At 44.8% G+C, this 27,949-nt stretch overlaps 2 protein-coding genes across 9 annotated transcripts in view; one reads left to right on the top strand and one right to left on the bottom strand.

Annotated features, from left to right (window-relative positions):
- The window catches only part of EFL1 (elongation factor like GTPase 1), a 190,388-nt gene extending 176,550 nt beyond the window's left edge, over positions 1–13,838 (bottom strand). Inside the window, exons 1-6 of one of the 2 annotated variants that reach the window (XM_006139255.4) lie at positions 13,706–13,838; positions 12,544–12,646; positions 10,210–10,277; positions 9,982–10,066; positions 1,984–2,117; positions 1,205–1,342 (exon numbers count right to left, since the gene is read on the bottom strand). In XM_006139255.4, the coding sequence (XP_006139317.2) occupies positions 1,205–1,342; positions 1,984–2,117; positions 9,982–10,066; positions 10,210–10,277; positions 12,544–12,634 (516 nt within the window). In that variant the 5' untranslated portion in view covers positions 12,635–12,646; positions 13,706–13,838. Of the gene's footprint in view, positions 1–1,204; positions 1,343–1,983; positions 2,118–9,981; positions 10,067–10,209; positions 10,278–12,543; positions 12,647–13,624; positions 13,661–13,705 lie in introns of those variants that run through there. The other variant, XM_075897120.1, reaches the window with a different exon arrangement.
- SAXO2 (stabilizer of axonemal microtubules 2) overlaps positions 13,808–27,949 on the top strand; it is a 29,019-nt gene continuing 14,877 nt past the window's right edge. Inside the window, exons 1-5 of one of the 7 annotated variants that reach the window (XR_012895737.1) lie at positions 13,809–13,962; positions 16,835–16,928; positions 20,745–20,920; positions 24,365–24,518; positions 25,058–27,466. Coding sequence is in view for 2 of the 7 variants with exons in the window: in XM_075897122.1 (XP_075753237.1) it covers positions 13,922–13,962 (41 nt within the window). In the remaining 5 variants the exon portion in view is untranslated. Of the gene's footprint in view, positions 13,963–16,834; positions 16,929–20,744; positions 20,921–22,034; positions 22,055–23,342; positions 23,507–24,364; positions 24,519–25,057; positions 27,467–27,949 lie in introns of those variants that run through there. The other 6 variants (XR_012895739.1, XR_012895738.1, XM_075897124.1 and 3 more) reach the window with 6 other exon arrangements.

Below are 27,949 nucleotides of genomic sequence, written 5' to 3' on the forward strand. Positions count from 1 at the left end.
TTAAATGTTTCAACATGACTTAAGTACATAAAAGATGTTAAGGAACGGGTATTTTGTTATTAATGTAGTTGATACAATTTGTATGAACTACACAATTAGCTGATAAGGGGAAGCTCACTCTGGGACCACTGAGCCTCTGCATTTAAAATGTAGTAAGAGCCCAGCAGCCCCCTTGCTGTCTCTCATACAGAAGCAGCAAGGGGTGGGGAAGCGAGTAGTCAACTACTTGCCTACACCTCTAAAGTACATAAGAACGGCCATACTGGGTCAGACCTAAGGTCAATCTAGCCCAGCATCCTGTCGTCCAACAGTGGCCAATGCCAGATTCCCCAGAGGGAGTGAACAGAACAGCTAATCATCAAGTGATCCCTCTCTTGTCATCCATTTCCAGCCTCTGAAAAACAGAGCCTAGGGACACCACTCCTACTCATCCTGGCTAATAGCCATTGATGGACCTAACCTCCATGAATTTATTTAGTTCTTTTTAACTATTTAACAATGTTATTGGTGGATTAAATTCCAAACCCAAATCAAGAAGTCAGTATTTCTGACATCATACATATACTGTTATTTCAACTCCAAAGAACTCAAACAATCCATAGTAAATAGGGGCTTTCAAAAATGTATTATATCTATCTCAGTGGTTCCCAAACTTTTCGGCATCACAGCCCCTTCTGATTTTTGAAAAACCCTCACTCCCTCTCCCCCCCGCTACCAAAAAAGCAGCAAAACTTGAGCAAAAAAACCTGACTGGGGCAGCAAAACTTGATTGGGGCGTGGGGGAGAGGGACTGGGTCACTTCATGCCCCTCCTGGAATTTCTGCACGTCCCCCCAGGGGGGCATGCCCTCCAGTTTGGGTACCCATGATCTATCAGATCTCTGAGATATTCCATTAACAACATGAGAATGCCTCCTGCTGGGTTGTAGAAAAGAATTCAATATTCTTTTTCGAACTGTGTATGTTACAAATGCCCAGAAAGGTAAAGAGAAATAGATATTAAATAACCATATGTTTCTGTAAAAAGGTTAAATGTAATGATTATGAGAAGGTAATGAAATGGTTACCTCTTACTACATTTAGCATATTTATTCCAAATAAAAAAGGATAGAAAGAGGCAGCATCCTTATTAGACTACTGGCAAAAAAAGAAAAAAAAAAACTACAAAATTGATTGTCTTAATATTGCAGTGCAAAGACTCATACCTGTTCTAAGATATTCTTAAGGTGAGAATATGCTTCCTGAGGAGTTAACTTAAGCTCCACTATCAAACGATCAATTTTATTAATCACCAAGACTGGACGGATATTTTCTAGCCATGCCTGTCGCAGAACAGCTTGAGTCTTAGAAAGAAAATAAAGTGTTAACACAGTTAAGGAAACCCCTAAGATCACAAAATTAATATCTAACAAAGTTTAGGAGAAAAACACTAAGTATGGAAGCAAAATGTAAATAAATATATGTTTAACCTCTGATTCTAAATATTTATGGATTGTATTCCAAAATACATAGTTACACAATTATGGGATAGAAAGAATTTTTATAATATAGATTTTAAAAACACTTCTTATAATAATAGGAGGATAAATTTACTAGAGATAGTCTTTTATTTGGATAATTTTTCTTTTTAAAATATACTGAAATAAAAAAAACCTTTAAAAAAAATCTATGCCCCCTCCCTTTACTTTTATCTCTTCTTTATACTCCCTTGCCAGTGAGAGCATGTATTTGTATCTCCAATACCAAGGCAACACTAACTCAATATATTCATGGATACAAAGCGAATCTCTCAGTCATTCAGGAGTAAATCAGACCTCATATGCAATATATAAATTTATTGACTGAGCTTAGCATTTTACAGAACTTCTGGCTATTGGTTTGTATGTCTCTTCTCTTTAAATGTATTTAAAACAGCTAAACAGTACCATTTTTGTCTAGTCTCTCATCTCCATCCTTTCTCAATCATTTTTTTTAAATAAATCACCTGTGGACAGACTCCTTCTACAGCATCCAGCACTATGATACACCCATCACAGAGTCGGACAGCAGTTGATACTTCTGAAGAGAAATCCACATGCCCTGGGGAGTCTATTAGATTAATGAGATACTCCTGATCACCTAGAATCAAACGAAAATTTACTTTGAAATACTGAAAGTGACTTACCGGTATAAAAGTTTCTATGTCCATCACTTAGCTATAGCCATTAATATAAGCAAGGACACCAGGAACCTCATTGTCAAAGATATTTAGACAACAAAGTAGATAGGCTCTTTTAAAAATTCCAGGTTAGGAACTAACTCACAATGATCCCTGTTTACATGCTTTTGCAAATCACGATAAGTGCCTAACTGCATCTTTAGGCACTAAGTACCCTTGAATATCTGGCCCTATGTGGCTTAGTAGAAAAGCATACCAATTTTGGAATACACATAGCCAAAACACTGGACAACCCTATTAAAATCTGTGTTTGAAAGATACTAGGAACAGCTCTCCTTGAAAGTCAATCCTTTACTCTTGAAAGATAAATTGCTGAAATATCACTTTAGGTAGAGGTTACATTTTTTTAAAACAATTTTCATTAACGTATCTTTAACGTATCAAAAAGGAAAAATTTATTAAATGTACTGTCATCGTTCATTTTTCCACTCTTCTCAGCTGAGAAATGACAATATAGCCAAGTTAGTTTTAATGTCTACTTTTCATGTACAGTCACCAAGTTAAAATGTGTATGAAAATACTGGATGAGAATGTTTCTACGATAACAATAACTGAAAGTTTTCCTCAAAGCTTAAAGAAAACATTTGCATGATGCTGTTAGACTTCATTAAAAAAAAATTAGACTTCAGTCATTCACTATTAAAAGTCACCCTGAACATTAAAATTCCATACCTACTCATCCTTATTTTTATTTTAGATACAGTAATATATTTAATACCTTCTTTTAATAAAGTCTGAAAGAAAATATATAGTGCAATATTATAACCAGTTTCAGCCATTTTAATTTAGAATGTTCCTACTAGATAGAAAAAAGCAAATAAAGGATTAACGCCATCTAATCCAACTCCCCAGTAGAATAGGTCTGTTCACCACCAGTGTTTTGCCCACCTTCATTTCACACATCCCAAGAGAAAATTTTTTAACACTAGCCTTCGGAGGATAACTCTTCTCTACTACAAGCCTTGGGAGACTATTCCACAGCCTAACAGATCTCAGGACATTTACCCTGATATGAATGATACCCTTCCTTAACTTGAACTAGAAAGATTGTTTTTCTAATTAAGGACTCATGAACTCTTTCCTGACCCACCCCATTTTATGGCTCTTCAATGGGACAAGTGAAAGAGAAAGACCACCAAAAAAAATTTGAAATCACAAATCTACATTTGTAAAACAGAAATCCAAACCACACTCCTCAGCAACAGAACTAATACTTAAGCAAGCAAACAAACAAACACAAATTTAAACTCTCAGGCAGTGGCTCCAGTATAAGACGTATCCCTGAAGACACCATCCAAGTAAACAAAATTAGTTAGGCAACACTCCTGCATAAGCCTAAAGAGACTAACAAGAGCTACAACACCACTTTGAACAAGATATGTTAACCAGGAATCTTTATCATGCCTTGATAAGGAAAAAAGTTAGGTTTATCTATCACTTTTATTCCTGAACAATGTTAATTGCACTTGAAAGAATTAGCATACTTAGTTTTAGTGGCTTTTAGCTGTTTATATATAATAATATTTTAGAGTGTTTGTGCATATATGTCTGTTTGTGTGTCCATTTGTTCTAGAACTCGTCCTAAACGGTAACAGCTAGGGCCACCAAATTTGGTATGTAGCTTCCTCTTCTCTTAACTTAAAACAAGGTCAGGGTTTGGTTGGGCAAGGAGAACCAGAAGTTTTGGGAAAGGGACAATTTTCCATAACATGCAAAGGGAGGGGTTGCTGTTCCGAGGAACACAAAAGAAGAATGACCGGGGGCAGCGAGCCTGCAGGGGAGAGCTATCCTGCAGAGTGGCCACTGGGGGCAGTCATACACCAACCAGAGTGGTCAGCAAAACAGGGGCCCTGCCATATTTCCTGCATGCAGATAAGGTAAGTAGGGCCCCCAGCCTACGAGACAGCTTCTGCCGGCCCTCCCCCTGCCTCTGGAGGGGCCAGAGAGAGTGAGAGCCTCCACCCTCACATTGGCCTATGAGGTATGGGGGAGAGCCTCCCTCTGCACCCCAGGCCAGGCTGGGGGAGGGAGAGAGGTCCTCGTGGTTCCTGGGGACAAGTCAGTGGGCAGGGTGCACAGTCACCACTAACCTGGGCCACCACTGGGGAGAAGCCAGAGGCCACCCCTCCCATGCCCCTGGCCTTCTGCCCGGAGCCCCCCACATTCCCAAGGCCCTGCCCTGACTCCTGCACGCCTCACACCACCCAGACCCCTGCCCTGAAGGACCCAGGCAATGCTAGGTATATTTTCTAGCTCTCTATGTACTTTGACTTAATTACAGGAATTTCCTAACTAGTTTTTTAAGCTTGGCCAAAATTGCAGAAATATGTATGAGAGAGAACAGACTGAGTATTTAAGAACAAGTTTCGCTAAAAAGTGATGCATGTTAACTATTACTGCATTAAATTATAATTAATGGAACAAACATTACTCTGTAACTGAGACAAGATAGCCACTGCAGAAGTAAAGCAGCAGTGGGGAACCTAACGCCTAGGAGACGAATACGTCCTTGGCTTGCCTGGATGTGGCCCCCAAGACTCAGGGCTCCCCTCCCAGCCTGCTACTGTGCTCTCCCTTCCACTCAAACACTGCATTCCAAGCTTGCTTCCCCACAGCTCCCTCCCATATGCTGAACCCCTCATTTTTGACTCTACCCCAGAGCCTAGGGGCCCCACAAAAATATACTAGTCTGCCCCTCCCCCCCAGGCATGTGAGGAGCATCTTTCTCCTTCTCAGTCGGGGGTATGTCAATGAGGTTGGGATGTGAATGAGCAAATGCTTATGGGATAGTCAACATACTAGTCGACGAGTAGCTCCTCCCCACCCTCCACTGCCTCTATCAAAAAGAGGCAGCAAGGCGGGGGTGCTTCAAAGCTGCAGCACTGTGTGGAGCCTGAGACCAGATGCCAGGCTCAACACAGCACTGCCACTTTGAAATGCCACATGCAGCTCAGGCTGAACACATCGTTTCAAAGCAGCTGTGCCTCATGGAGCCCAAGGTCAGCTGGGAACTGCTTGAGTCCCCCGCTGGCCCTGTGCTCCCTGAAGCGCCTTCACCTCTGAAGGGGCTGATTAGCTCCCTTATCAACTAATCAAATAGTCGATGCAAATTGCATCAACTATTCAATTAGCCAAATAATCAAAATTTTACAGCCCTACAATGAAATTTGTGTTTTTGTTTTTCACTTTTGTGCAGCTCCCAACTGATGCTTCTGGGGGTCAGCGGCCCCCAACCCAAAAAAGTTTCCCTACCTCTGATGTAAAGATAGACACAGGTAGCTATCACTTACAGGGATAAAGTACACTTGTGATATCCAAAAATTCAAAATTGAATGAACAGAAAACTTATTTTTAAAGTGCCTTTTAACAAGACAACTTTGAGCCAGAACTTAAATGTTCAAATAATATATATCATAGAATTACCAAAAAGATTTCAGAATTCCTCAGTATACTAGCAGCATATATTCTTCATCATTATTCAGACATTTTTCAATATTTTTGTGGAGTTAGACACATCAAAATTCTATAATTTTCATTTGAAACTAATCTTAAGGTTTGTTTTGTGTAACATTTCCACAGTCTCACAGTGCTCAAACCAATTGTCACAGGGTAGATGGCCCTCTAAAGGAAACTGAGCCCAACCTCAATTGAGACTCTTCAGCTACCTCCCAAATGATGCTAATATCACTATAATGCAGCTCTTCTTAATATATTTATGACTAGAGGATTTACTCAGGATTGCTCAGATATTTGTGGGGGCTCAGGGAAGAGAGTGGAGAGGGCAGGAGTCACGGAAAGGGTGGCAAGAGGCCCTAGCCTCTTGTGCAGGGGCTCAGGACAGGGAGTGGTGGGTACAGGAGTCAGTGCAGAGGTTGGGTTCAAGAATCAGGGCAGGATGTTGGATGTGAGGGGAGTGCAGGAGTCAGGACAAGGGGTGGGGATTCAGAGCAATGGGTAGGAGTGCAAGAGTCAGGGCAGGGGACTAGGAGGGGCTTAAGGTGGGGATGCAAGAGTAAGCACGGGGTGGGGGCTCAGGTTTGAGGGCTCAGGGCAGGAAGGCCTCAAGGGCTCTGCAGCAACGGTGGCTCCCTGGGATGCCCAAGGCTGAGCTGTCTCTCTCTAGCCAGCAGCTCCTTGGGTGGGAAGAAGCAAAGCTGGGGCTGTGTAGCCCAGTCCTGGCCACTAGCTCCATCAGGGAGGCTGCAGTGCCCAGCCCCACTGGTGCACCTCTTGGGGTGAGCGGGGCTGCATTGTCCCCAGCTGGCAACTCCCCTCCATCTGGCGCTTACCCAGGCCAGTGGCCAGCAATATGGAGAGCCCAAGCCCCAGCCCCAGCCGGCCATTCTTTTCCTGGTAGAACCACCTCCCTGTGGTCACTCTGCACTACAAGGGTGTGTCTACACAGCAATGTTATTTCGGAATAATGGCTGATACTCCAAAATAACTATGAGTGTCTACACAGCAATTCTGTTATTTCAAAATAATGAATGGCTTATTCTGACTTATGTAAACCTCATTCTACGAAGACTAACTCCTATTTCAAAATAAGGTGTGTGTAGACACTTCACTTCTGCTATTTCGAACTAGCCACCCTCACAGGGCCATTCTAAGTTATTCCTCCTAGAGCTCTAAATCGAGATAGCATGTCTACATTAGGGAAGCCTGCCTCAGACTGATTTTGAGGCTTCCCTGCAGTGCAGATGTATTATTTCAAAATAAGCCTAAGCTTTGTTGAGTAACTTCATCTATAATCAGTTGACACAGGCATGCTTTTACTATTAAAAAAAATCCAAAAACACAGCAAAGAATTCCACAAGCATTTATCACTCTAATGCTAATATAGCAGCATCATTTACTCAGAATAGTAGGGATGTGACCAACTAGTTAACTATCCGATAAGCAAATGCTGATCGACATGCTAGTCGACTAGTCACTTCTCCCCTTGCTTGCCTCTCTCAGAAAGAGGCAGCGGGAGGGGAGAGGGAAGGAAACAGGGGTGCTTCAAAGCGGCAGTGCCATGTGGAGCCCGGGTCCAGATCCTGGGCTCCATCCAGCGCTGCTGCTTTGAAATGCTGTGCGTAGCTAGGGATGTAATAGTGTAGTAGATTAACCAATTAACTGATAAGAAAAAGCTTACAGCTTAATTCTATAGTCCGGTGTTTCCCAGTTTTATTTGGCCACAGAACCTTTTTAAACTAGGAAGAATTTTGAGGAACCCGTACAGCCGGGGAGAAAATTTGTTGAGAAGGAGAAGGAAAAAAACAAAACAAAACAGACTCTGTCACTTTAAGAAGGGGCAGGAGAGCACCAATTGGGAAACACTGCTATAGACTACACACATTCCTCCCCTCCCCCCCGGTAAATGTTTTAGCAGTCCAGCTCACTCCTGGCTTGTGATGGGTCTGGGACCTACCCTGCTGCAGCTCTGCATTTAAAGAGTATTAGCAGCTGGGCGGGCAGGCAGCCTGGCTCAGTCCTGGCTCATGCTGGGTCCGTGACCTACCGCCGCTATGGCTCTACATATGAAGTGTATTAGGAGCAGTATGGGCGGGCAGGCAGCCAACCTCAGTTCCAGCTCACGCCAGGTGCGGGAGCTCAGACATCTCCTAAACAGGAGTTGCTGCCACCCCGTGCTGCTGCTTTTATATCAGAGGCAGCAGCACTGGGCAACAAGCAGCCTGTCTCCAAGGGGAAATGGTTTATAAACTGTCACCCCTTGCGGATCAGCTCCTGCCTGACACCCCACTCTGCTGCCTCTCTATCAGGCAGCAGCATGAAGTGGCAGAGGGCTCCTCGATGTGAGGGCCAAGTGTACTGGCCACACCCTCCGGGGACTATAGAATAGTTGAGTAACCAATAAGAATTCGTGAGATTACTCAACTATTCAGTTAACTGATATTTAACATCCTTAGTGTAGCCCAGGGCCAGCTGAGAGCCCCCAGGTGGCTCTGGGCTCAACACGATGTTTCAAAGCAGCAGCGCCACATGGAGCCCAGGGTCAGCTGTGGACTCCCTCCATGTGATGCTGCCACTTTGAAATGTCACATGGAGCCTGACGCTGGGCTCCTCGCGGCATTTCAAAGTGGCAGCGCCGCATGGAACCCAGGGTCAGCCTGGGAGCCATGCAGTGTTGCCGCTTTGAAACGTCGCAGGGAACATGGGGCCAGCAGGGGACTGCTTGAGGGCTCCGTTGTCTCCACAGCACTTTTGCCTTTGAAGTGTAGCAACAGCCCTGGCACATTTATTAACTAATTGAATAGTTGATGCAAATCACATCAACTATTCGATTAGCTAATTAATCAAAATTTTACATCACTACGGAATAGGTGAACATTAACTAAGTTTAGTGAAATATAACCTAATTATCCAATTAGGAAAAATTCTATATATCCATCAAATACAGTAAAACTCCAATTGTCTGGCATCCAGTGGTCCGGAACTCCTGATAATCCAGCACCAGCTGGAACCCAGAAGTGCTCCGGCCAGCCAGACAATTGGAGCTGCTCTGCCCCCGGCTTCCCCAAGTCTGCTGCTGCTGAAACTGACCAGCGGCTGACTTGGGGAAGCCGGGGGCAGAGCAGCTGGGGTGCTGCCGGGTTGGTCTCACAGCGCCACCCCTCACTTGAGCGGCACTGCAGGACCAACCCAGCAGCACTCCAGCTGCTCTGCCTCTGGCTTCCCCAAATCAGCCGCTGCTGAAAATGACCAGGGGTGGAGTTGGAGAAGCGAGGAGCAGAGCAGCTGGGGTTCTGCCAGGTTGGTCCCGCAGCACAGCCCTCTCACACGCTGCGCAGTTTCCCGCCGACCTCCTCCCCCCAACCCTTCATAACCCCCCTTCCGGTACTCCGGCATATCTGATAATCCAGCACCCCCTGGGTACTGTAGTACGCATGCAGAATTTGCCTACGACCATTCTACCAAAAGGTTAATTATTCTAAACTGTGGCCAACTTATTAAAAATCTGATGTTATTTCTGAATTTAGCCATCTTAGATAAATAAAAAGGTTCATTAAAAATTATTTCTCTGCATATGGAGAGTTTCCTCAACACTGAGAACAGAGATCGTATCATCCTATCTACCACTTCTAGCTATACAGTTAAAAGTAGCATAAAAACTGAAGTTCCAACTATCCACAGAACAGTTACAGTAGAGGCAGAAACTTCCGAATACTGTTCCAACCAACATGCTTCCACCACACAGGAAAGAAAGAACAGTTCAGTTCCACATGATTCTTCTTGAAATATTCAGTAGAGAAAACATGCCAATTTTAAGGGGATTTTAGTGAGGAAGATTCAGTTAGTTTATGCGCTGTGTTACATATTCACATACATTGGATTTGTTTGTTATTAAGCAGTGATCCTTTCACCCACAATTCACTTGGAAAGCAGACTACAAAATGAAAAAAGATATGCTGAACACTGGTTATATGATGTTATTTCTTATAAATGTTTACATTTGTCTGATTTAGACCTTAATTCTGCAAAGACTCTTTCACATCCGGAACTTTAAGCACAAGTGGGTCCCACTAAATTAATTAATACATGTGCACCACAGACAGGTAAAACTGTGGTTTTGTTTTTAATTAGAATGAATAAAAGCATAAAGTTGCAAAATGTAAATCTCTGCAGAACCAAAGACATGGAAGAGATCCAGTGGAGTTAACCACAGAAAAAAACTTGAAAGCTAAAATGAAAAGAAAAGAAAGCAAAAAACCCAACAACCCACATTAGTTTGTACATTTTTGTGTAACATATTCACATTACCTTTTTCAAAGTGCAGTGATATAGCACTAGATTTCATAGTAATTCCTCTGATCTGCTCATCTTTTCTACTGTCTAGATATCTCAGCTAAAATAAAAGACCAAAAAAGAAGTGATAAATTTGTATTGAGACATTTTCTTAAACTATTCTTTTAAATGTGAAAAGGGAAAGAAAATTTATAGGAACTCTTAAGAACTCCACTCATTAATGATATTGGATTATATCTGTACCTTTCCTGCCAATCTGTTGGAGATTATTCCATTGCTAGATATCAGACAGTCAGCTAGAGTGGTTTTGCCTGCAAAGAAAAATAAGTGACTTTAAAAAAAAAAACATAAAAAAACCACAAACACACCAATGGTATATCAAACTTAATTTTGCTACGAGCTAGTAACTATCAACATTCATACAGATTTCTTTTAAAAAGTAATAAAAATGCTTTATTAAAAACCAGTTAAGGTTACTCAAGATCACCTACCATTTGCTTCTTACAAGATATGCCTCTCTCCACCATCTCCACCAAAAAATGCAACCTTAACTGTGACCAAAAAATGTTCCAAAAACAACAAAAAACTGACCATCACTCAGAGTCGGGCAAGATATGGCCCATGGTCGAATCCAGCCTGCCCAAGCCTTTTGATCCAGCCTGCGCCCGCCTTCGTGGCAGGGAGCAACGCTGCTCAAATCTGCTAGCTGCTTCCTTTGGCTCTGCGGTGCGGAGAGGGAGGAAAAGGCTTCAGCCTGCTCTACCTACCACCAGCAAAGTCTCTCAACTACTATTGGCCAAAAACAGCAATGTGGAAAGCTTTTCCCTCTCTCCCCCATTCCAGCACTGTAGAGAGTCATGTGCACACCCAGCCAGCAGTCTGGGACTGCTGGGTGGGAGGACACCTGCCTGAATGTGCTGCTGGCCAGGAGCTACTTTGGCTGGGAGGTGCTTACCTAAACCTGTCTCTGGCACCCCACCCCTTCCCACTCACCCAATCCCCTGCCCCAGGTCACAACTCCCCTTCTACAGCCCTCCTGTAGGCCAGAATCCTCTCCTGCACCCAAACCCCCTACCAAACCATGCACTCCAATTCCCTGTCCCAAGGTCACAAGCCCCCCTCCCCCACGCTTCACACAAACTCCCTCTCAGATCTCACACTCTCTTCTGCACCCTAGTCTCCTACCCCAAGCTCCCTTCTACACTACCAACTGAACATTCCAAACAACTAGAAAACATTATTAATTTCTAACTACTCCAGATGATCAAAGTTCAAATGTGCATGTTTTGTGCAGAGGCAGCATAGGTTAGTGGTGAAAACAAGAGGTGAAGTTGAAATGGTAAATTCATGTTGTCGGCTTAACTAAGGATTTCAGGGCTTTTATATAGTTGCATTGGTCATATGTGCTTTTGAATAGTCTTTACTTTAAACAAAGTTCTTCATTTTCTGGAGCATTAATGGGCTTGGAATCGTTGCTACAATATGTGGCTTTCAATGAGAGGAAATAGAATATAATGTATTACAATAGGGAGGAGTGGGATTTTTATATTGTATTCCTCTCACTTAAGTCACATATTGTAGCAACAATCCCAATCCCATTAATGTCACCCTGCCTCTCCACAAGACAGTTGAAATTTGATATAAATGATAGTTGACATAAATGAAAGGCAGTTAGACTATACCAAGGGAGGAAAGGGACATTTCAGATTTCAAAACAAGTATGTTGAATCCCTGAGCGAAAAGACCTCACTTGGCGGCATTCCTTTTCAATTTTTTTTCAAGGCAATATAGATGAGCAGGCGTGGCGAGTAGATTACAAGCCGGCACAGCCAGTGCTGCGCAATCTGCGCATGCGCAGCTCACAGAACCGCGAGGCTGGTGAGCGGGGCTCGCTGCCGCTTGGCGAGCCCTGTAGATGAGCACAGCTGTGACAAGTAATACCACTGCCCACTAGTGCAGAGTGCATTCGGTGGGGAGGAGTGGGGGGAGAGAAGCAATTTATACCAGTGTTTCTTAAACTATGTTCTGCAGACCACTCGCAGGTGTGCCGCGACCTCTTCTTTTGTCTTTTTTTGTCTGACAATTTTTTTTTTAAAGAAAATTTTCATAGGTGTTGTGCATAAAAAAATATTATTGTTTGGTGTTCTGTCATCTCAAAAAGTTTAAGAAACACTGATTTATACTACCTTTCCCCAGGGATCAATGCCACAGCAAATTCACACTCCACCTAACATTTAAGATATAACCAGAGGTCTACAGCCAGCTATTTAAGTAAAGGGTGGGGGAAATTAATAGCACATCACTCAGCAGTTGCTGCCAGGCCCTATTATTGGCCATTACTGACCACTTTAGGGGCTATGTTACCTGTCAGTCTCAGCAGCACCACAGGATGCTGACTGCAGGGGCTCTGCACCCTGGGTCAAATCAACCCTGAACTGAACCCATTAATTTAAACACCAGAGAAATCAATGCACTGAAACACTTATCTTCAGCAAAATGACAAAAATATCCTTCTTTAATCCAAATACACAAATACATATCTCTAAATAACTGCTCATAGCAAAAAGTCTCTCTTACCGTGGTCCACATGAGCCAGTATACAGATATTCCTGATACTGGCAGGCTTATTCTGGAGCCCAATTATCTTCCCCAAATTAGTGACAACCATTATTACCTATTTCTGGGAAGAAGGAAAAAGCATTTTATATTAGCATCATGATTCAACAAACATTTGATTTTTTTAAATGCACAGTTTATAGTCCAGTTTACATATAAATAGCCACTAAGCCTAAACCTACCCACAGGCAGTACTAAGATAGCTAATAAATTATGTTTCTATAGCACAATGCACTCCAAATCAGATACCAAAGAGATTTACAAACAGAATGGAAATTTTTCCATTCGAGATGTAATGTCCACTAAACTGAGCAGAATCACACACGCAGTTAAAAAGGGTCAGTAACTTTAGCATCCTCCATGCTTTATTTAAAATATAGTTAAACAATCCCTGTGGTGACTCTGACTCATAGATCTCTCTTTTTTCCAGGTGCTTTCTTTGTGTGTCTGTCAGTATTCTGCATACATTAATACACTTGATTGTTTCCCCAGACAGCTGATCCTGCAAACAATAAAATAAGCATGCCACACTATACTAGCACCAGTGTCATCAGAGGGATGATTCACGAGTAAAGTAAGCCAAGTTAGTCTGTACAGGATAAACTTAAAAAAACAACAAATAGTCTGGTAGCACTTTAAAGACTAACAAAACATATAGATCGTATCATGTAAGTAAGGTCCTTCGGCAGTTTCATCATGTGAGTGTTAACAGGGCAACAGAAAAATCATTTTGAAAGGAGGATTGTAAAACCCCAGCGATTGCGGGGGGGCTTGGGGAGCACGTGTGCGGTACTCAGAGCTACTTTCTGTTGAGCTAATGGTGTCCCTTGCGTGCGAACCCCTGCGACGAGGAGGGCAACACAACAGCCCGCACAGCAGAGTATGGCCGGGGGGGCCCAACTCTTATCGCAACGGGCCGTGCCCGCCCAAGGCAGGAGCCCGCCCTCTGTCCCGTGCGTGGGAAAGGGGGATGAAGAGCCATGGGACCCCGGAAGTCAGGGCCAGCAGCTGCCCAGCCCGGCTGACCCGGACTGGGCCTCACCCGGGGGTGAGGCCACTGGAGGACTCGCAGCTCCCTCTCTTGGGGGAAGGGGACACAGGCCGGGCCCGGCTGGGCACTCACCCCGCTCCTCTTGACACCAGCCAACTGCCCACCACCGGAAGTCGCTCCTCCTGCGCGCACCCTTCCGTCGCCACCCCGTTTGTGACGACAGACGGAAGCCGGGAGAGGGCTGTTGTGGGGACGCCGAGGCGGTTGCCAGGCGACGGGGCGCTTCCCTGGTTACCGCGGCTCCGAGGGGAGGGCGAGGCGAGCCGGGCAGGCGGCGGCAGCGGGAGGATGAAGCAGCAGCAGTGCCTGTGCGAGATTTGTACCTGCGGGTAAGAAGCAAAGGGGACCCCGAGGAGCGGCCCTTTCCCCGAGTCCCCTCAACCTAACCGCCGGGAGAACCAACCCCCCCCCCCCCCGACTCCCGGAGCCGCCCTCCCGCGGGCCGAACCCCCTTCCCTAGGGACCCTGAACCAGAGCCGCTAGGGGAGCAGCACCCAGTGACAGGACCCAAACTTCCTCTGCCCGGGACCACCTCCACCCCAGCTGCCCCCCCCCCAACATGAACTCCCCAGGATCCAGCAGCGGTGCCGGAGCTTTGTAACTTAGGGTCCGTCTCCACTACAGAGGAAGATCAAAGCTGCCGCTGTTGATCTTCCGGGGTTCGAATTAGTGGTCCAGTCGAGACAGCTAATGAGAAGTGAGAGGGGGACTGTGGTCAATGCCGGTATCCCAGCTTTCATGAGGAGCAAGGGAAGTTGAAGGAAGAGTGTTCTCCCTTCCACATCCTGCTGTGTAGGCTAGGGATGTAAAAGTGTAGTTAATTAACTGAGTAACCAATAAGCAAAAGCTTATAAATGAATACTATAGATTACACATATTCCCCCCCATCACCACTTGCCAGTAATTTTTTGAGCAGACTGGCCAGCAGCCCAGCTCAGTTCTGGCTTGTGCCGCCAGATCCAGGAGTTAAGATCACACCCTAGATAGGGGCTGCCGTCACCCCGTGCTGCTGCCTCTTTATCAGAGGCAGCAGCACAGGGCGACAGCACAGGTCCACAAGGAGAGATGGGTATTAAACTGATTCCCCATCACAGACCAGCTCCCACCAGGCACGCCCTGCTGCTGTCTCTGATACAGTGGCAGCAGTGCAGAGTGGCAGAGATCTTCTTGGGAGCGAGGCCAGAGCACATTGGCTGCTGGCCCTGCCCACAGGGACTATAGACTAGTCGACTAACCAATAAGAATTCATGAGGTTACTTGACTATTCAATGAACCGATATTTAATATCCCTAGTGTAGACAGTGCCAAAAGCCGAGTTAAGCTATTTTGACTTCAGCTATACAATTAACTTAATTAGACTTTGCATAACTGAAGTTGCATAACTTAATTAGACTTTGTCCAGTAGTGTATATATACCCTTGGGCTACGTCTACACTGCAGGCTTTTTGCGCAAGAACGTCTGATCTTGCGCAAAAACTTGCAGAATGTCTACACTGCATGCACATTCTAGCGCAAGTAAATTTACAGTAAAGCGTCAGAAAACAGGGATTCTTCCGGAAGAGTTATTCCTCTCCCCTCTCGTGAATAAGCCCTCTTGTGCAAGAGCTCTTCCAGAAGAAGGCAGTGTAGACAGGCAACATGAATTTCTTGCGCAAGAAACCCCTATGGCTAAAATGGCCATCAGAGCTTTCTTGTGCAAGAGAGCATCCACACTGCCATGGACACTCTTGTGCAAAATCACATCTCTTGCGAAAAAGCACATAGCAGTGTGGATACACTATTGTGGAATACCTTTTTCACAAGAACTCTTGCGCAAAACAGTTCTTGCGCAAGAAGCCTGCAGTGTAGACATAGCCATTCTGTCCAGGGTTTACAGTTGGGTCTTTATCAGAGGCAGAGGCACAGGGCGACAGCACAGGTCCACAAGGAGAGCTGGTTTTTAAACTGACTCCCCATCAGAACTCCCATTGTGGCTCTCAGAACTCCCATTGTAGCAGCCCTTGTGCCCCAGGACCCAAACGAGCAAATCCCACCATGAGCCAAACATTCCCTTCCCCAGAGCCAAACTTTTTAGACCAAACTGCCTTAGCACCACAGACCAACCTTCCTTAATCCCCAAGGTCAAACCTCACTGAGCATCAGCCTCTGCCTGTCCTAAACATGAACTTTCTTCCCACACCTCAAATCCCCTGCTTCTAGGGACTGAATCTTTGGCACCCCAAATTCTCTTTTCCCAAGTAGCCCAAATTGGATCTACTTCCCTTCAAACCCATAGATACTGTTCGGCTGTGTCTACATTGGCACCCTTTTCTGGAAAAGGGATGCTAATGAGACACTTCGGAATTGCAAATGCCGCAGGGGATTTAAATATCCCCGCGGCATTTGCATGAACATGGCTGATGCTTTTTTCCGGCTCGGGGCTTTGCCGGAGAAAAGCGCCAGTCTAGATGGGATCTTTCGGAAAATAAAGCCTTTTCCAGAAGATCCCTTATTCCTCTTAAATTCAGGAATAAGGGATCTTCTGGAAAAGGCTTTATTTTCCGAAAGATCCCATCTAGACTGGCACTTTTCTCCGGCAAAACCCCGAGCCGGAAAAAAGCGGCTGCCATGTTCATGCAAATGCCGTGGGGATATTTAAATCCCCTGCGGCATTTGCAATTCCGAAGTGTCTCATTAGCATCCCTTTTCCGGAAAAGGGTGCCAATGTAGACACAGCCTTCAAGTGTAGTTTCATTGTGATCCTTTCTAAAGCCATATATGTTTTACCACCATCTCATGTATGCCTCAAGTAGAAGATTTCCCTGAATTCTGAATGTAGATACAGCCAAAAAGGAAAAAAATCTACAGAATATTGTTTTCCTGGGATTAGCATAGCCGGTTGCATACTACCACTCACAGCTGTCTGTGCCTGTTCTCAACATAGCCTAACATACTCTTTTTCAAGGGCAAAGGAGACATCTCAGAAGCAGTTATGCCAGTTCTGACTCTGCCCAAGAAGACCTCTGAAACCCCATAAAGAAGGCCATACAGATGTTTTGTGGTCTCTTAAACTAGCAGAGTTGGCATAAAGGGGACACAATATACATCTATGAATCCCTGCCTTTGGCTTTTGTTTAAGCTCTATGAAATGTACCCCCTGACCTGATTAATTCTGGAGAAGTAAAAACAGCTTTTTTTTTAGAAAGTCTCTGCTTTCTTTAGAAAAGGGAATAGAGACAAGTTACCTGTGCTATTTTCAATTCTCTTTGGACTATTCTGAAAAAGGAAAAGAATGAGGATTCTTCTTAGAAATGAGGTAACACACTTAGGCATTGTGTAGACTAAAAAAGATGCTTTTAAAATGTTAATTCATGATTTTTAAATAAAAAACCTCTTTATGTAGTTTAGACTGGGTTTTAAGATTAGATTGTGCCTTAAAGCAAAGCCCTTTATTAATGTGTTTGCAGATCGGCTGCACAGTAGTAGAACCAATTCTGGATAACTCATCCAGATTTCCTCCTGGGTAGAAAATACTGCCACACTATCATCCTTTTCCGATAGATGCAACATGATTTATCCTTTCCCTGATCACAGCTAGCTCTGCTCACTATTATGGAGTGGAGTTTGGCCATTGTCTTACTTTCAACCATATCCTTTGAAAGAGATCCAGTTCATCATTGCCCTACAACCTTTTTGAGCCAACAAGGCTGGGGCAAAAAGGTAACTCAAGAATATTCCCTATAGAGAAAATTACTCCCTCTCTCTGGGGATAGTACACCTGAAAGTAATATTACCTACCTCATAAAATTTCAAAGTCATGACTCAGATTTCAAAAATGTGTATGATTGGCTTAAAACTAATGAGATGTAAAATAATACAATTTTAGGTATTTTTATTTGCTTTCAGTATTAGAAATGTTAGAATTTATATTCAATCATGAGGGCTAAAAATCTTACAAAACAAGCAAGCAAATTGAGATTCTCACATAATTTCAAGTATCAGAGAGGTAGCCGTGCTAGTCTGGATCTGCAAAAGCGACAAGGAGTCCTGTAGCGCCTTATAAACTAACAGATGTATTGGAGCATAAGCTTTCGTGGGCAAAGACCCACTTCATCACATTCATCTGATGAAGTGGGTCTTTGCCCATGAAATCTTATGCTTCAATACATCTGTTATTCTATAAGGTGCTACAGGACTCCTTGTCGCTCACATAATTACATAAATCCTAGATCTGGGACTTAAATATCAAATATCCTGTTTCGAAAAATAAAACTGTGACAGTTGGCATCACAATGTACTGGAGGGACAAAACCAACTTTTCCTACTCTCTATCACTGCCCATATATAAGTAGCATTGCAGGTTCCACAGTAGGACAAATAGGACAGAGCAGATTAATTGGTGATTGTAGATCAGGGTCATCACAAGTCAGAATATTCAAATGCACTAATAGTTTGATGTCCTAGCAGTGACCACTGTGTTACAATTTCACGTTAGGACAGTCCTGAAGTCTACTCCATCCAGAGCCAAGGTTTCCCTGAGCACCTCCTGAATTGCAGAGAGAGGAGCTGCCTTCCTCTCACCCCGTATGGACAATTCTGTCCATACGTCACAAGCCACATTTTGTTTGGCTCTTGGTGAACAGTTGAACAGGAGCAGAATCAGACTACTTACATTGTCTTGCCCTGCCTCCAAGATATAATCTGTCACCCAGATTATATCAGGAGACAGTGAACTGATAGTTCACATGAAGAGAAATAAGAGCTATGCAGCCTAGAATCAAATACAAAGATAGTGTGACATGACGTTTTGGAGAAGGGAAAAATATCATCTCAAGTGAAAAAATATGTCTTTAAACTCAAAGACAAGACATTGTATAATAATAATTAATGTAAAATATACAGAAGACATGGGGTAAAGTACACGTTGAAGGTTTTCTGGTCAATAATTTCTCTAGAGGTTACTGTTTTAGGCAGCTCAGATTGAGTTTGCCTAAAAGATTACAGTATTTCTGTTTTTATGGGAAGAGTTGTTGCTTGGCAGTGTTACCTGGACATTGTGATGCATACACAAGAACACTGTTACATATTGCACAAGTTCCATTTCGCAATCCACTGGAGTCTTACATACTGTAATTCTGAATTTCTTCAGGTATGTTTATATTTCATTCTGAATATTAAAACAGAGGGAATAATTCTTGTACCTTTAGTTAGATCCTGGGAATAAATATTTTCACAAACTCTAAAAATACTATGAAGAATGTCAGCCAGAAGATGTTTCTGTGTCTCAGAATATACAGTGCATTTAAGGCTAGGTTCTGCTCATACTGAATAGTCTGTGTCTAGACTTGCAAGTTTTTCCGCAAAAGTGCTTTTGCGGAAAAGCGTCCGTGCCAATCTAGACGCTTTTTTCCGCAAATACTTTTAACTGAAAACTTTTCCGTTAAAAGCATTTGCGAAAAATCCTGCCAGTCTAGACATAGCCAATAGCATTTACTCATGAATAGTCCCTTTTAACTCAGGAGGTAAAATCTATTGGGATTTACATCCAGAGGATCTTTACTGTTATTAATACAGTCAGGTGTATGGTCTTACAATCACTCTGGCTGGGACTGGCCTGTGGACCAGGAGGAGTTTGAGACCCCCGAATTAATCATTATAGCTAAGGGTTGTAGGATCTGGCCCTTATTTCTTGCATATTAACATTATTATGAGTATTTTAAGAATATGGAAAGTAGACTCCCTTCTCTGTAGGTTGAATCCCCTTTGCAGTGCCATTTAAAGGTTTATGCTTTCAACAGCTTTTTCCAGCAAATAATTGTGCTGCCAAAAAGACTCGGGATGTGTCTAGACTGGCCAGTTTTTCCGGAAAATCAGCCGCTTTTCCGGAAAAACTTGCCAGCTATCTACACTTGCCGCTTGAATTTCCGCAAAAGCACTGACTTCCTACTGTAAGAAATCATTGCTTCTTGCGGAAACACTATCCTGCTCCCATTCAGGCAAAAGTCCCTTTTGCGCAAAGCTTTTGTGCAAAAGGGCCAGTGTAGACAGCTCAGACTTGTTTTCCGCAAAAAAACCCCGGTTGCGAAAATGGTGATCGGGGCTTTTTTGCAGAAAAGCATGTCTAGATTGGCACGGACGCTTTTCCGCAAAAAAGCGGAAAAGCGTCCATGCCAATCTAGACGCTCTGTTCCGAAAATGTTTTTAACGGAAAACTTTTCCATTAAAAGCATTTCCGGAAAATCATGCCAATCTAGACGCAGACTTGGTGTCTGCAGGGGCTGAGCAGAGTTAGCTCCCATCAGCTTGTAAATGCTGAACACTTGTCATGGATAGAGTCTTTGCTGTGGACTTTTCCATGTACAGTCTAACACACACCACTAAATGTCTTAGCTTCTCAAGCCTAAGACGTGTCTAACAGTGTATGTAGGACTGTGCCAAATTGTACAAACAATCATTTCCCAGTTAGTTTGCTTAAAAGGCGAGTTTTAGTTATTATTTTTAAACCACAAAAAATGTTCTTGTAACTACATTTGTTCAGACTCATGGTTAGATCCTTTATTGGTATCCCAGGCATATATTTTAGACCTACTTCCAAGTTTCCAAACAATATTTTTTGAAATGGAACAGGTATCAGCTACCAACAGGTTCTGGAATATTTATAATAAGAAGCAAATATTTTTATTTTCTTCTTTTCCAAGAGTGCAACTTTAATATTAAAGAAAATGGATCCTTGCCAGTGAACAGAGTCAGGATTCAGATTGCTTGTGTGATATAAAAGTCTAACCATTGGCAAACACAGGATATTAATTCTGCCCATCAGGAGCAGAGAACAGCTGTGCAGTAGTTACATGACCTCCCAGACTATAAGAGTAAACATTTGGTTATAGACAAGAAAGTTGCCCATATACAAGAGTTTATCCATTAACTTATCTTAATTTTGGTATATAAAAATATAGAACTATTTACTAAAACTTATTCTTTTAGTCAATCTTACAGTCCTTCCACCCTCTCCTCATGCTTATAATTTCCCCAAAGGGATCATGATTTCTCAAGAAATTATACATAAAAGGATTAAGGAAGTTTGTTTATTAATCCTCAATACTCAATACACCTATGCTTGCAAACCCAACAGAAAATTAAAGATGGCATTAGGGAGTACTAGAGCAACGTGAGAAGAGAACGTTTAGTCTTTGTTTAGTCCTCTGACGGAAAACGAAACAGGAAAGATTATTCAAATGGCACACTACAGAACAGTTCATAAGAAAATGGAATAAGCCAGAAAGTCCCCAGGAGCTCTTCATTCAGCAGGTAAATGGAGAATTTAAATATATATTTTTCAGTTAAAATAATCAGAACAATTTAATAGATATTCTAGCAGTTAAAAAGAAAACAAACTGACCTGAATACTGTAAGGAGTGCCCTGTGGGAGGTTCCCTGTAGCCATACAAAGCCTCATTGACTTTAATGGAGCTCAGCTCAGGCCTAGTATCTGCTAGTACAGAATTCCTTGCAGGACTGAGGCTTACATAGTTTTCACACAGTTTTACTGTTTTACAGTTTTACTGTAAATTATGCAGTCTTTTACTTTTTATTGTAGCTTTCATGACACTTTATAAAACGCTGTTTTCAGTTGGGTCTAACTTTGCCAAATTTCAACCATTTGATTTGAATTTTTCCATGCCAGGTAGGTTTTTGTTTGCTTGTTTAACAATTTCATCAAGAATAGCTTAGGTATTTCTCAGAATATTAGGGAAAAAATAACTTATTTTCCCATTTAAAAAAAATGGTATAATCATTTTTGTCAGGATGTTCTAGCATCTCCATGTTTTAGAGCAGGGACTTGAAATTTGGAGGAGGATCACCCTAACATCATGGTGGGCCTATGAAAATTCTGGAATATTTGGCCAAATTATGAGTTCACATGCATTGAGTAGATATTTATTAGTGTTTAGCAGCTAAATTCTCCTAACATTCCCTTTATACTGAGCATGCTCCATTCCAGAGCTACAGTGGCTGAGTAGGGAACTTTCCCTGCAATAGCTGCTACTGGCAGAAAGAGACTGCAGTGGTAATGGGCACAAGAACTGAGGGCAGGAAGACTATCTCCCTGGTATTCTCACTTCCCACTGTTGGCACTCCAGCAGCAAGGTGGAGGAATAGCTTAACTGGAAAGCAAAGAGGGTGAGAAGCTGAGCCTATGAAGGTGGGGAGTCAGGAAGACTGAGACAGTCTCTAGACAGGAATGGGAAGAGGAGCTGAGGGGTGATGGAAGCTGAGCCAAGGGAGAGTGGGGGACTGTTATATGGACCTGGGGAGGACTGTTGGGTGTGGCAGTTAGATACTGAGGTGCTTTTGAAAAATCCATTAAGTGCCTGTCGGCTTCTTTAGGCTCCTAAATATCTTTTAAAAATATGGCCGATAGTCTCCATTTCAGTCAATGGAAGTTTTGTCCTCTGGGGACTTCTGGATCAGACCTGGTAAAGTGATTAATATATAGAGCCCTGCATGGATAAAACATTTTGTATCTGCATCCACATCTATATCTGCAAAAACGAGAGATGGATATCTGCACCCATATCCACAGATGAGGATTCTTTCAGATATAAAGCTGATATCCATGGATTTGCAGAGCTTCTACTAATACAGTATCCAGAGCAATATTAAACACATACTCAAGGTGCAACTGACTTTGGTGAAAATTCTTAATAACCTTAGCATCAGTAAGACAACATGGGCATTTTGTTTGGCACAAAAAATCTTTTAGTGTGTCTATCTCTCTCTGTGTCTGTCTGCAAACCTGTTTCTTCAAGAACTCGTCCTAAACAGTAAGAACTAGGGCCACCAAATTTGATACACAGATTCTTCTTCTCCTAACTTAAAGCAAGGTCAGGATTTGGTTGTGCCAGGATAACCAGAAACCCTGGAAAAGGACTATTTTCCATAACATGCCAAGGGAGGACGCAATATAAGAGTGGCCAATTAGGATAGTGAGCCCACAGGGGAGCTATCATGCAGTGTGTCCTCTGGGGGCAGACATACCAACAAGGGAGTGGCCAGCAGTGCTGGGGCTCTGCCATTTTGCCTACCAGCACCCTAAATAAGTAGCTCCCCTGCCCAAAACCATTCCCCCATGTCTTAACCCTTTGCCACAATGCCAGAGTGGGGGGAGAAAAAGGCCTCTGGTGGCAAGAGGGGTGGGCGGGGGGTGGGGGGAAAGGGGAGGAGGAGAAAAATGCCCTTGGTGGCTGCGGGAGGCTGGGGGAGACAGAAAACATCCCTAGGGGCTGGAGGAGCATTGGGGGAAAGAAAAGGCCCATTCCAAATGGGACTCCCACCCTGAGCCCCTCCTTATCCCCCAAACCTCACTGTCATATCCTCCCACTCCCAGCCTCCTGCACTCGCCCCTCTCCATATCCCCATAAGCCTTGCTCTGAATCCTGCACATGCACCCCTGTCCTAAAGAATCCAGACAACATGGGGTAAGTCTGCTAGTAATAGATATTTTTCCAAAACTGTCATTCAATTTCCCACTTAGAATGCAACTTAAAAAAAAAACCTGGTTACATGTAAAGCTGCATATGCATACCAAAAAAACTGTCCAGATATTTTTATGAAGAATCTCAGAATGTATGTAACAATATACATAAAATGACTACATGTTTCAGTAAATATAAATATTTAGTGTTCCTAAATGTAACAAGCATTTTTTCAATCTATGTTAACTCCTCAGGTAAAGAAATCTTGATGTTCAGGATAAGCAAATGTCTGGTAATATTGGTTAATTGGATTTGCATGAGGATGTGGGTAAATAGGGGTATATCAGGACATAATGTGAGTGCAGCAGTATATGGAAGTGAAGCAATATTTGGAAGCGCGGCGGTAAATGCAAGTGCAGCCCTGTGGTACTCCTGTGGCTAGAAGTTGGACATGTTGGCTAATTTGGGTGTGTCTACACCACAAAGTTATTTCGGAATAACATCTGTTATTCCAAAATAACTATGCAAGTGTCTATACAGCAAATCTGCTATTTAGAAATAATTTCAAAATAGTGGACAGCTTATTCCGACTTCTGTAAACCTCATTCTATGAAGAATAACACCTTTTCTGAAATAGATATTTCAGAACAGGGACTGTGTAGACAGGAAATAGCTGCTATTTCAAAATAGGGGGCCTCCAGCCCTTCCCAGGGTGCCCTGCTGGCCGCTCTGTCCACACTCAGCAAAACTCTATCCTTCCCGCCCCCCAGATCCCTTAAAGCTGCAGCCTCTATATAAAGGGTTTGTGGCTCACAATAGGCCTGACAGCCTTGAGCAACCCTGTAGCTGCACCTGTCTCTTTGTGCCCCTAAAATGAGCCAGTCTGCTGCTCTCACCCAGCCCTCCACTGCTCCCAGGAGTAGTCAGACAGTTCCCAGGAGCCTGCCAGAAGCCAAAAAAGACATGCACTTTCCTAGTCTGGTGTGGAGATCCTGGACTTTATTGAGGTTTGGGGTGATGAGACCAACTTCCAGGCTCTCCACACCAGATACAGGAATATGAACGTCTATGGCTGGATGGCTAACAGCCTGGCCATAAAAGGACACATCTGCACCCAAGAACAGGTGCGGCTGAAGTTAAAGGAGCTCTGCCAAGCTTATGCCAGGGCCAAGGAAGGCAACTCCCACTCTGGGACAGAGCCCCCCACCTGTCTTTATTACACTGACTTAGACGACATCCTGGGAGCGTGGGGCAGTCCCTTCTCCCCCGGTTGTAGATTTCAGGCTCGAGATGCCCGTCATTGTCCGCGTGGGGGGAGAGACAATGAGGAGCAGGAGCAGGACCCAGACGAGGCCAGCATCACCACCCAGCTGACCCAGCAGCTCAAAACCCTCCCTGTGGACGTGTCCCAGGTGTCATCCAAGGCTAGGGTAAGTATATCATGTGAGTGCCATCACTTTCCCATCATACAGGGGGTGGAGGGAATGGCTAGGGCGGGGAAGGAGCAAGACACTCCACTCTTGGCCCTTGCTATCCGCAGATCGTGCAGCAACCTGTGCATATGGGAGCATGTGCCATGCTGCTCCAGGGCACACAGCACTAGGAGGCTGCCACAGAGGACCTTTGTGCTATTGGCCACAGGCTGTCTGGAGAGGCCTGCCATGCTCCTGACCCCAGGGGCGGGACACCTTCCCTCCACAAGCCACCTCTAGAAGGAGGCAGGGGACATCCACACACACACTCAGCAGTCCCACACATGGCACACGGGCATGCCCACAATCTCGGGGAAGCACCCACTCCCAGGAACATCTGGGCCCATGGGCCACAGTGCACATGTCCTTACTCCAAGCACATCACCTGCGACAGAGCCAAGAACTGTCGCTCTTGGCTCACAGATGAGAGCTAGGCTTCAGGTGAGTGTCTCCTAGGATAACTGACCATCTTTCTTTATTTTTCACATCTGCACCAGCTACGAGAGGAGGACGGTCGACACCACATAGCCTCCCGCACTTGAGGCATCCACAGGCACCACCGTCCCATGGACGAGTTCCAGCAGCAGCACCTGGTGGCACTCTGATCCCTGGAGCAGACCATCCATGGCTGGGTCCAGGAGGACCTGCAGCTGCATTGGGCGAGCTGGCAGGAGCTGCTTGTGCAGGGCCACTCCATGTGCGCGGATGTGCACTTCCTTGTCCTGAACATGATGCCTGCTCCTGCTCCAGCTTCTGCTCCCACTCCTGCTGTAGCTCCTCCTCCCACTCCCACCCCCCACCCCGCTTCTCCCTCAACACTCTCCCCCCGCCATGGATGCCGAGGCCCCCGCACCCATAGAAGTGGGATCAACAGAGCCTGGTGCCACTCCTAGCCCTAGCCATGAGCCTCTCCTCACCCCTCCTCCTCCTTCCAGTTCTCTCCTCCTTTCTCCCAAATTCTTTCCCCAGTCTCTTTGACACCACATAAAAATACAGAGGTATTAGTTTTTCAAAAACAAATGTGCCCTTTATTTTTTTCATCAGGAAAGAAAGAAAGTGGGGGAAGGAAGGGGTTAGTGGAGGGACAGCAGTGAGGAGTGAAGCAGAAGCCCCCAGTGGGGCAGACCAGGGAAGAGTGTCGCTGGTCCCCAAGAGAGAAGCTTTCCGTCAGGGCCTCACGGATGTGCACAGCCCCCTGATGGGCCTGCTGGATGGCAGCCATGCATGGCTGCTCATGGGCCCTACTTATGGGGTTGGTCTCCACCCCCCACCCTGGTAGGAATGCCTCTCTCTTCCTCTCACACACATTGTGCAGGACACAATACACAGCCACCACATGTGGAATGCTGTGCTCCCCTGAGGTACAGACAGGTGAGGAGGCACCTAAAGCATATCTTCAAATGGCCGAAGGCACCCTTCATGACCAAGTGGGCCCTGCTTAGCCTGGCATTGTACAGTTCTCTGGAGGGGTTGAGGTGGCCAGTGTAGGGCTTCATGAGCCAAGACTACAGGGGATAGGTCATATCCCTCACCAGGCAAATGGGCATGTCCACGTACCCGATCCTGATGGTGTGGTCGGGGAAGAAAGTTCCGGCATGCAGGTTATGGAACACGGTCAAGTTCTGAAACACACATGCATTGTGTGCCTTCTGCAACCACCCAACATATGTGTCATTGAACTGTCCACGGTGGTCTGTCACGGCCTGCAGGACAACTGAAAAGTATCCCTTGTGGTTGATGTAAAGTGATGGCCAGTGGTCTGGGGCACGGATGGGGATTTGGATTTTGTCGATAGCCCCGCTGCAGTTGGGGAAGCCCATGTCAGCAAACCCAGCGATGATGGCGTCCACATCTCCAAGGCAGATGACTGTACAGCAGAATGGTGTTGATCACTCTGACCACCTGCATAAGGAGACAAACAAACAGAGAATCACTGGGATGCCAGGGCCCCTGAGAGTTCCCCCAGTCTCCCCTCCAAGTCCCCCTCCTCCCACACTCACCAGGAGCAACCCCTTCCAATCATCCCAACCCATGGCAGGGCTTTTTGAGGGTGGGACTGAAGAAAACCCCCTGGGAGGGGGGCTTGCCCCACCGCTGCCTCCACCCCCTTTCCCTAGGGAAGCCCATTCCATCCTGCTACCCCCCTCCTGGGACAATAGCCCAAGAATTCCATACCTGCATGACCAGGACCCTGACAGTTGATCTCCCCACGCTGAACTAGTACCCCACAGATCGGTAGCTGTCTGGAATGGAGAACTTCCAGAGGTGCTCCATGAAGGTGTCCTTTTTCATTCTAATGTTCTGAAGCCATTGCTGGTCTCCCCAATACTCCAAAACAGTGTGGACCCACCAGTCTGCACTGGTGTCCAGACACCAGATGCAACAGGGCACGGTGTCCAGGACAGGGCAGGGCAGGAGGGATCCAACTGCATGAGCCATGCCCACACAGATCCTAGGAGGGTCTCCAACAAGGGCTGGGGGTTGGGTTCCTGCAGAGCCTTAGAGGATGCATGCAGAAACTGCTGCATGACTTGCTGTAAGAGCTGAGTGCCGGGAGGCAGCTCTGGCTCCATAGCAGAGAAAGTTATGGTGTCCTAAAGCAGGGCAACCAGAGCACACAAAGAAAATGCTTTGCTGTCCCTCAGAGAGGTAGGCAAGCAAGCAGGAAAACCTGAGAAACGACTGTCTGGGTGCATTTCTTTAAGCATGAGCCTCAGATAGCTTCAAGCATCAGCCATATGAGGTAACTATTGACCTGATGCCCTGCCTGAACTAGTTCCGGGTGGTCTTAAATGCGATTTAGCGTCCAATCAGTGTGGACTCTTTGTTTTGAAATAGCTATTTCGATACGCATTTTGTGTGTGGACATGATATTTTGAAATAAGTTATTCTAGAAAATCTCTTCCGGAATAGCTTATTTCGAAATAACTGTGCAGTGTAGACTTCCTGACCCAGGAGCTGCACAGCACAGTGGCTAGCAAGGAGCCCCTGCTTTTTGCTGCAGTGGTGCTGCCAACCAAACAGTCAACGTTCCAGTCAGTAGTACTGACCAGAGCCACCAGAATCCCTTTTTGACTGGATGTTTTGGTCCAAAACAGGATACCTGGTCACCCTAATCTGTTATTGTACACAAGTATGAATCCTCGATAGTCTGCTGTTGAACTAGTATAGAAAACAAATTGTGTTTTTTCCTATCCACCCTATCTCCAGTCACATTGGTTCATGGTGACTGACCACATGACATGTCAGTGATCCTTCCAGGTTGTGTTTGCCCTCCATATGGATAAATAAGGAGTCCCCTTCAGTCAGTCTGTCAGTCAAGTGATTGCTGGGGGATTTTCATACCCCAGTTTCTCCACTTTCCCCTGTGCTGGCAGGCTTCCCCAGTA

This window comes from Pelodiscus sinensis, chromosome 14 (genome assembly GCF_049634645.1).
Source record: "Pelodiscus sinensis isolate JC-2024 chromosome 14, ASM4963464v1, whole genome shotgun sequence".
In the NCBI taxonomy this organism is placed as follows: domain Eukaryota; kingdom Metazoa; phylum Chordata; order Testudines; family Trionychidae; genus Pelodiscus; species Pelodiscus sinensis.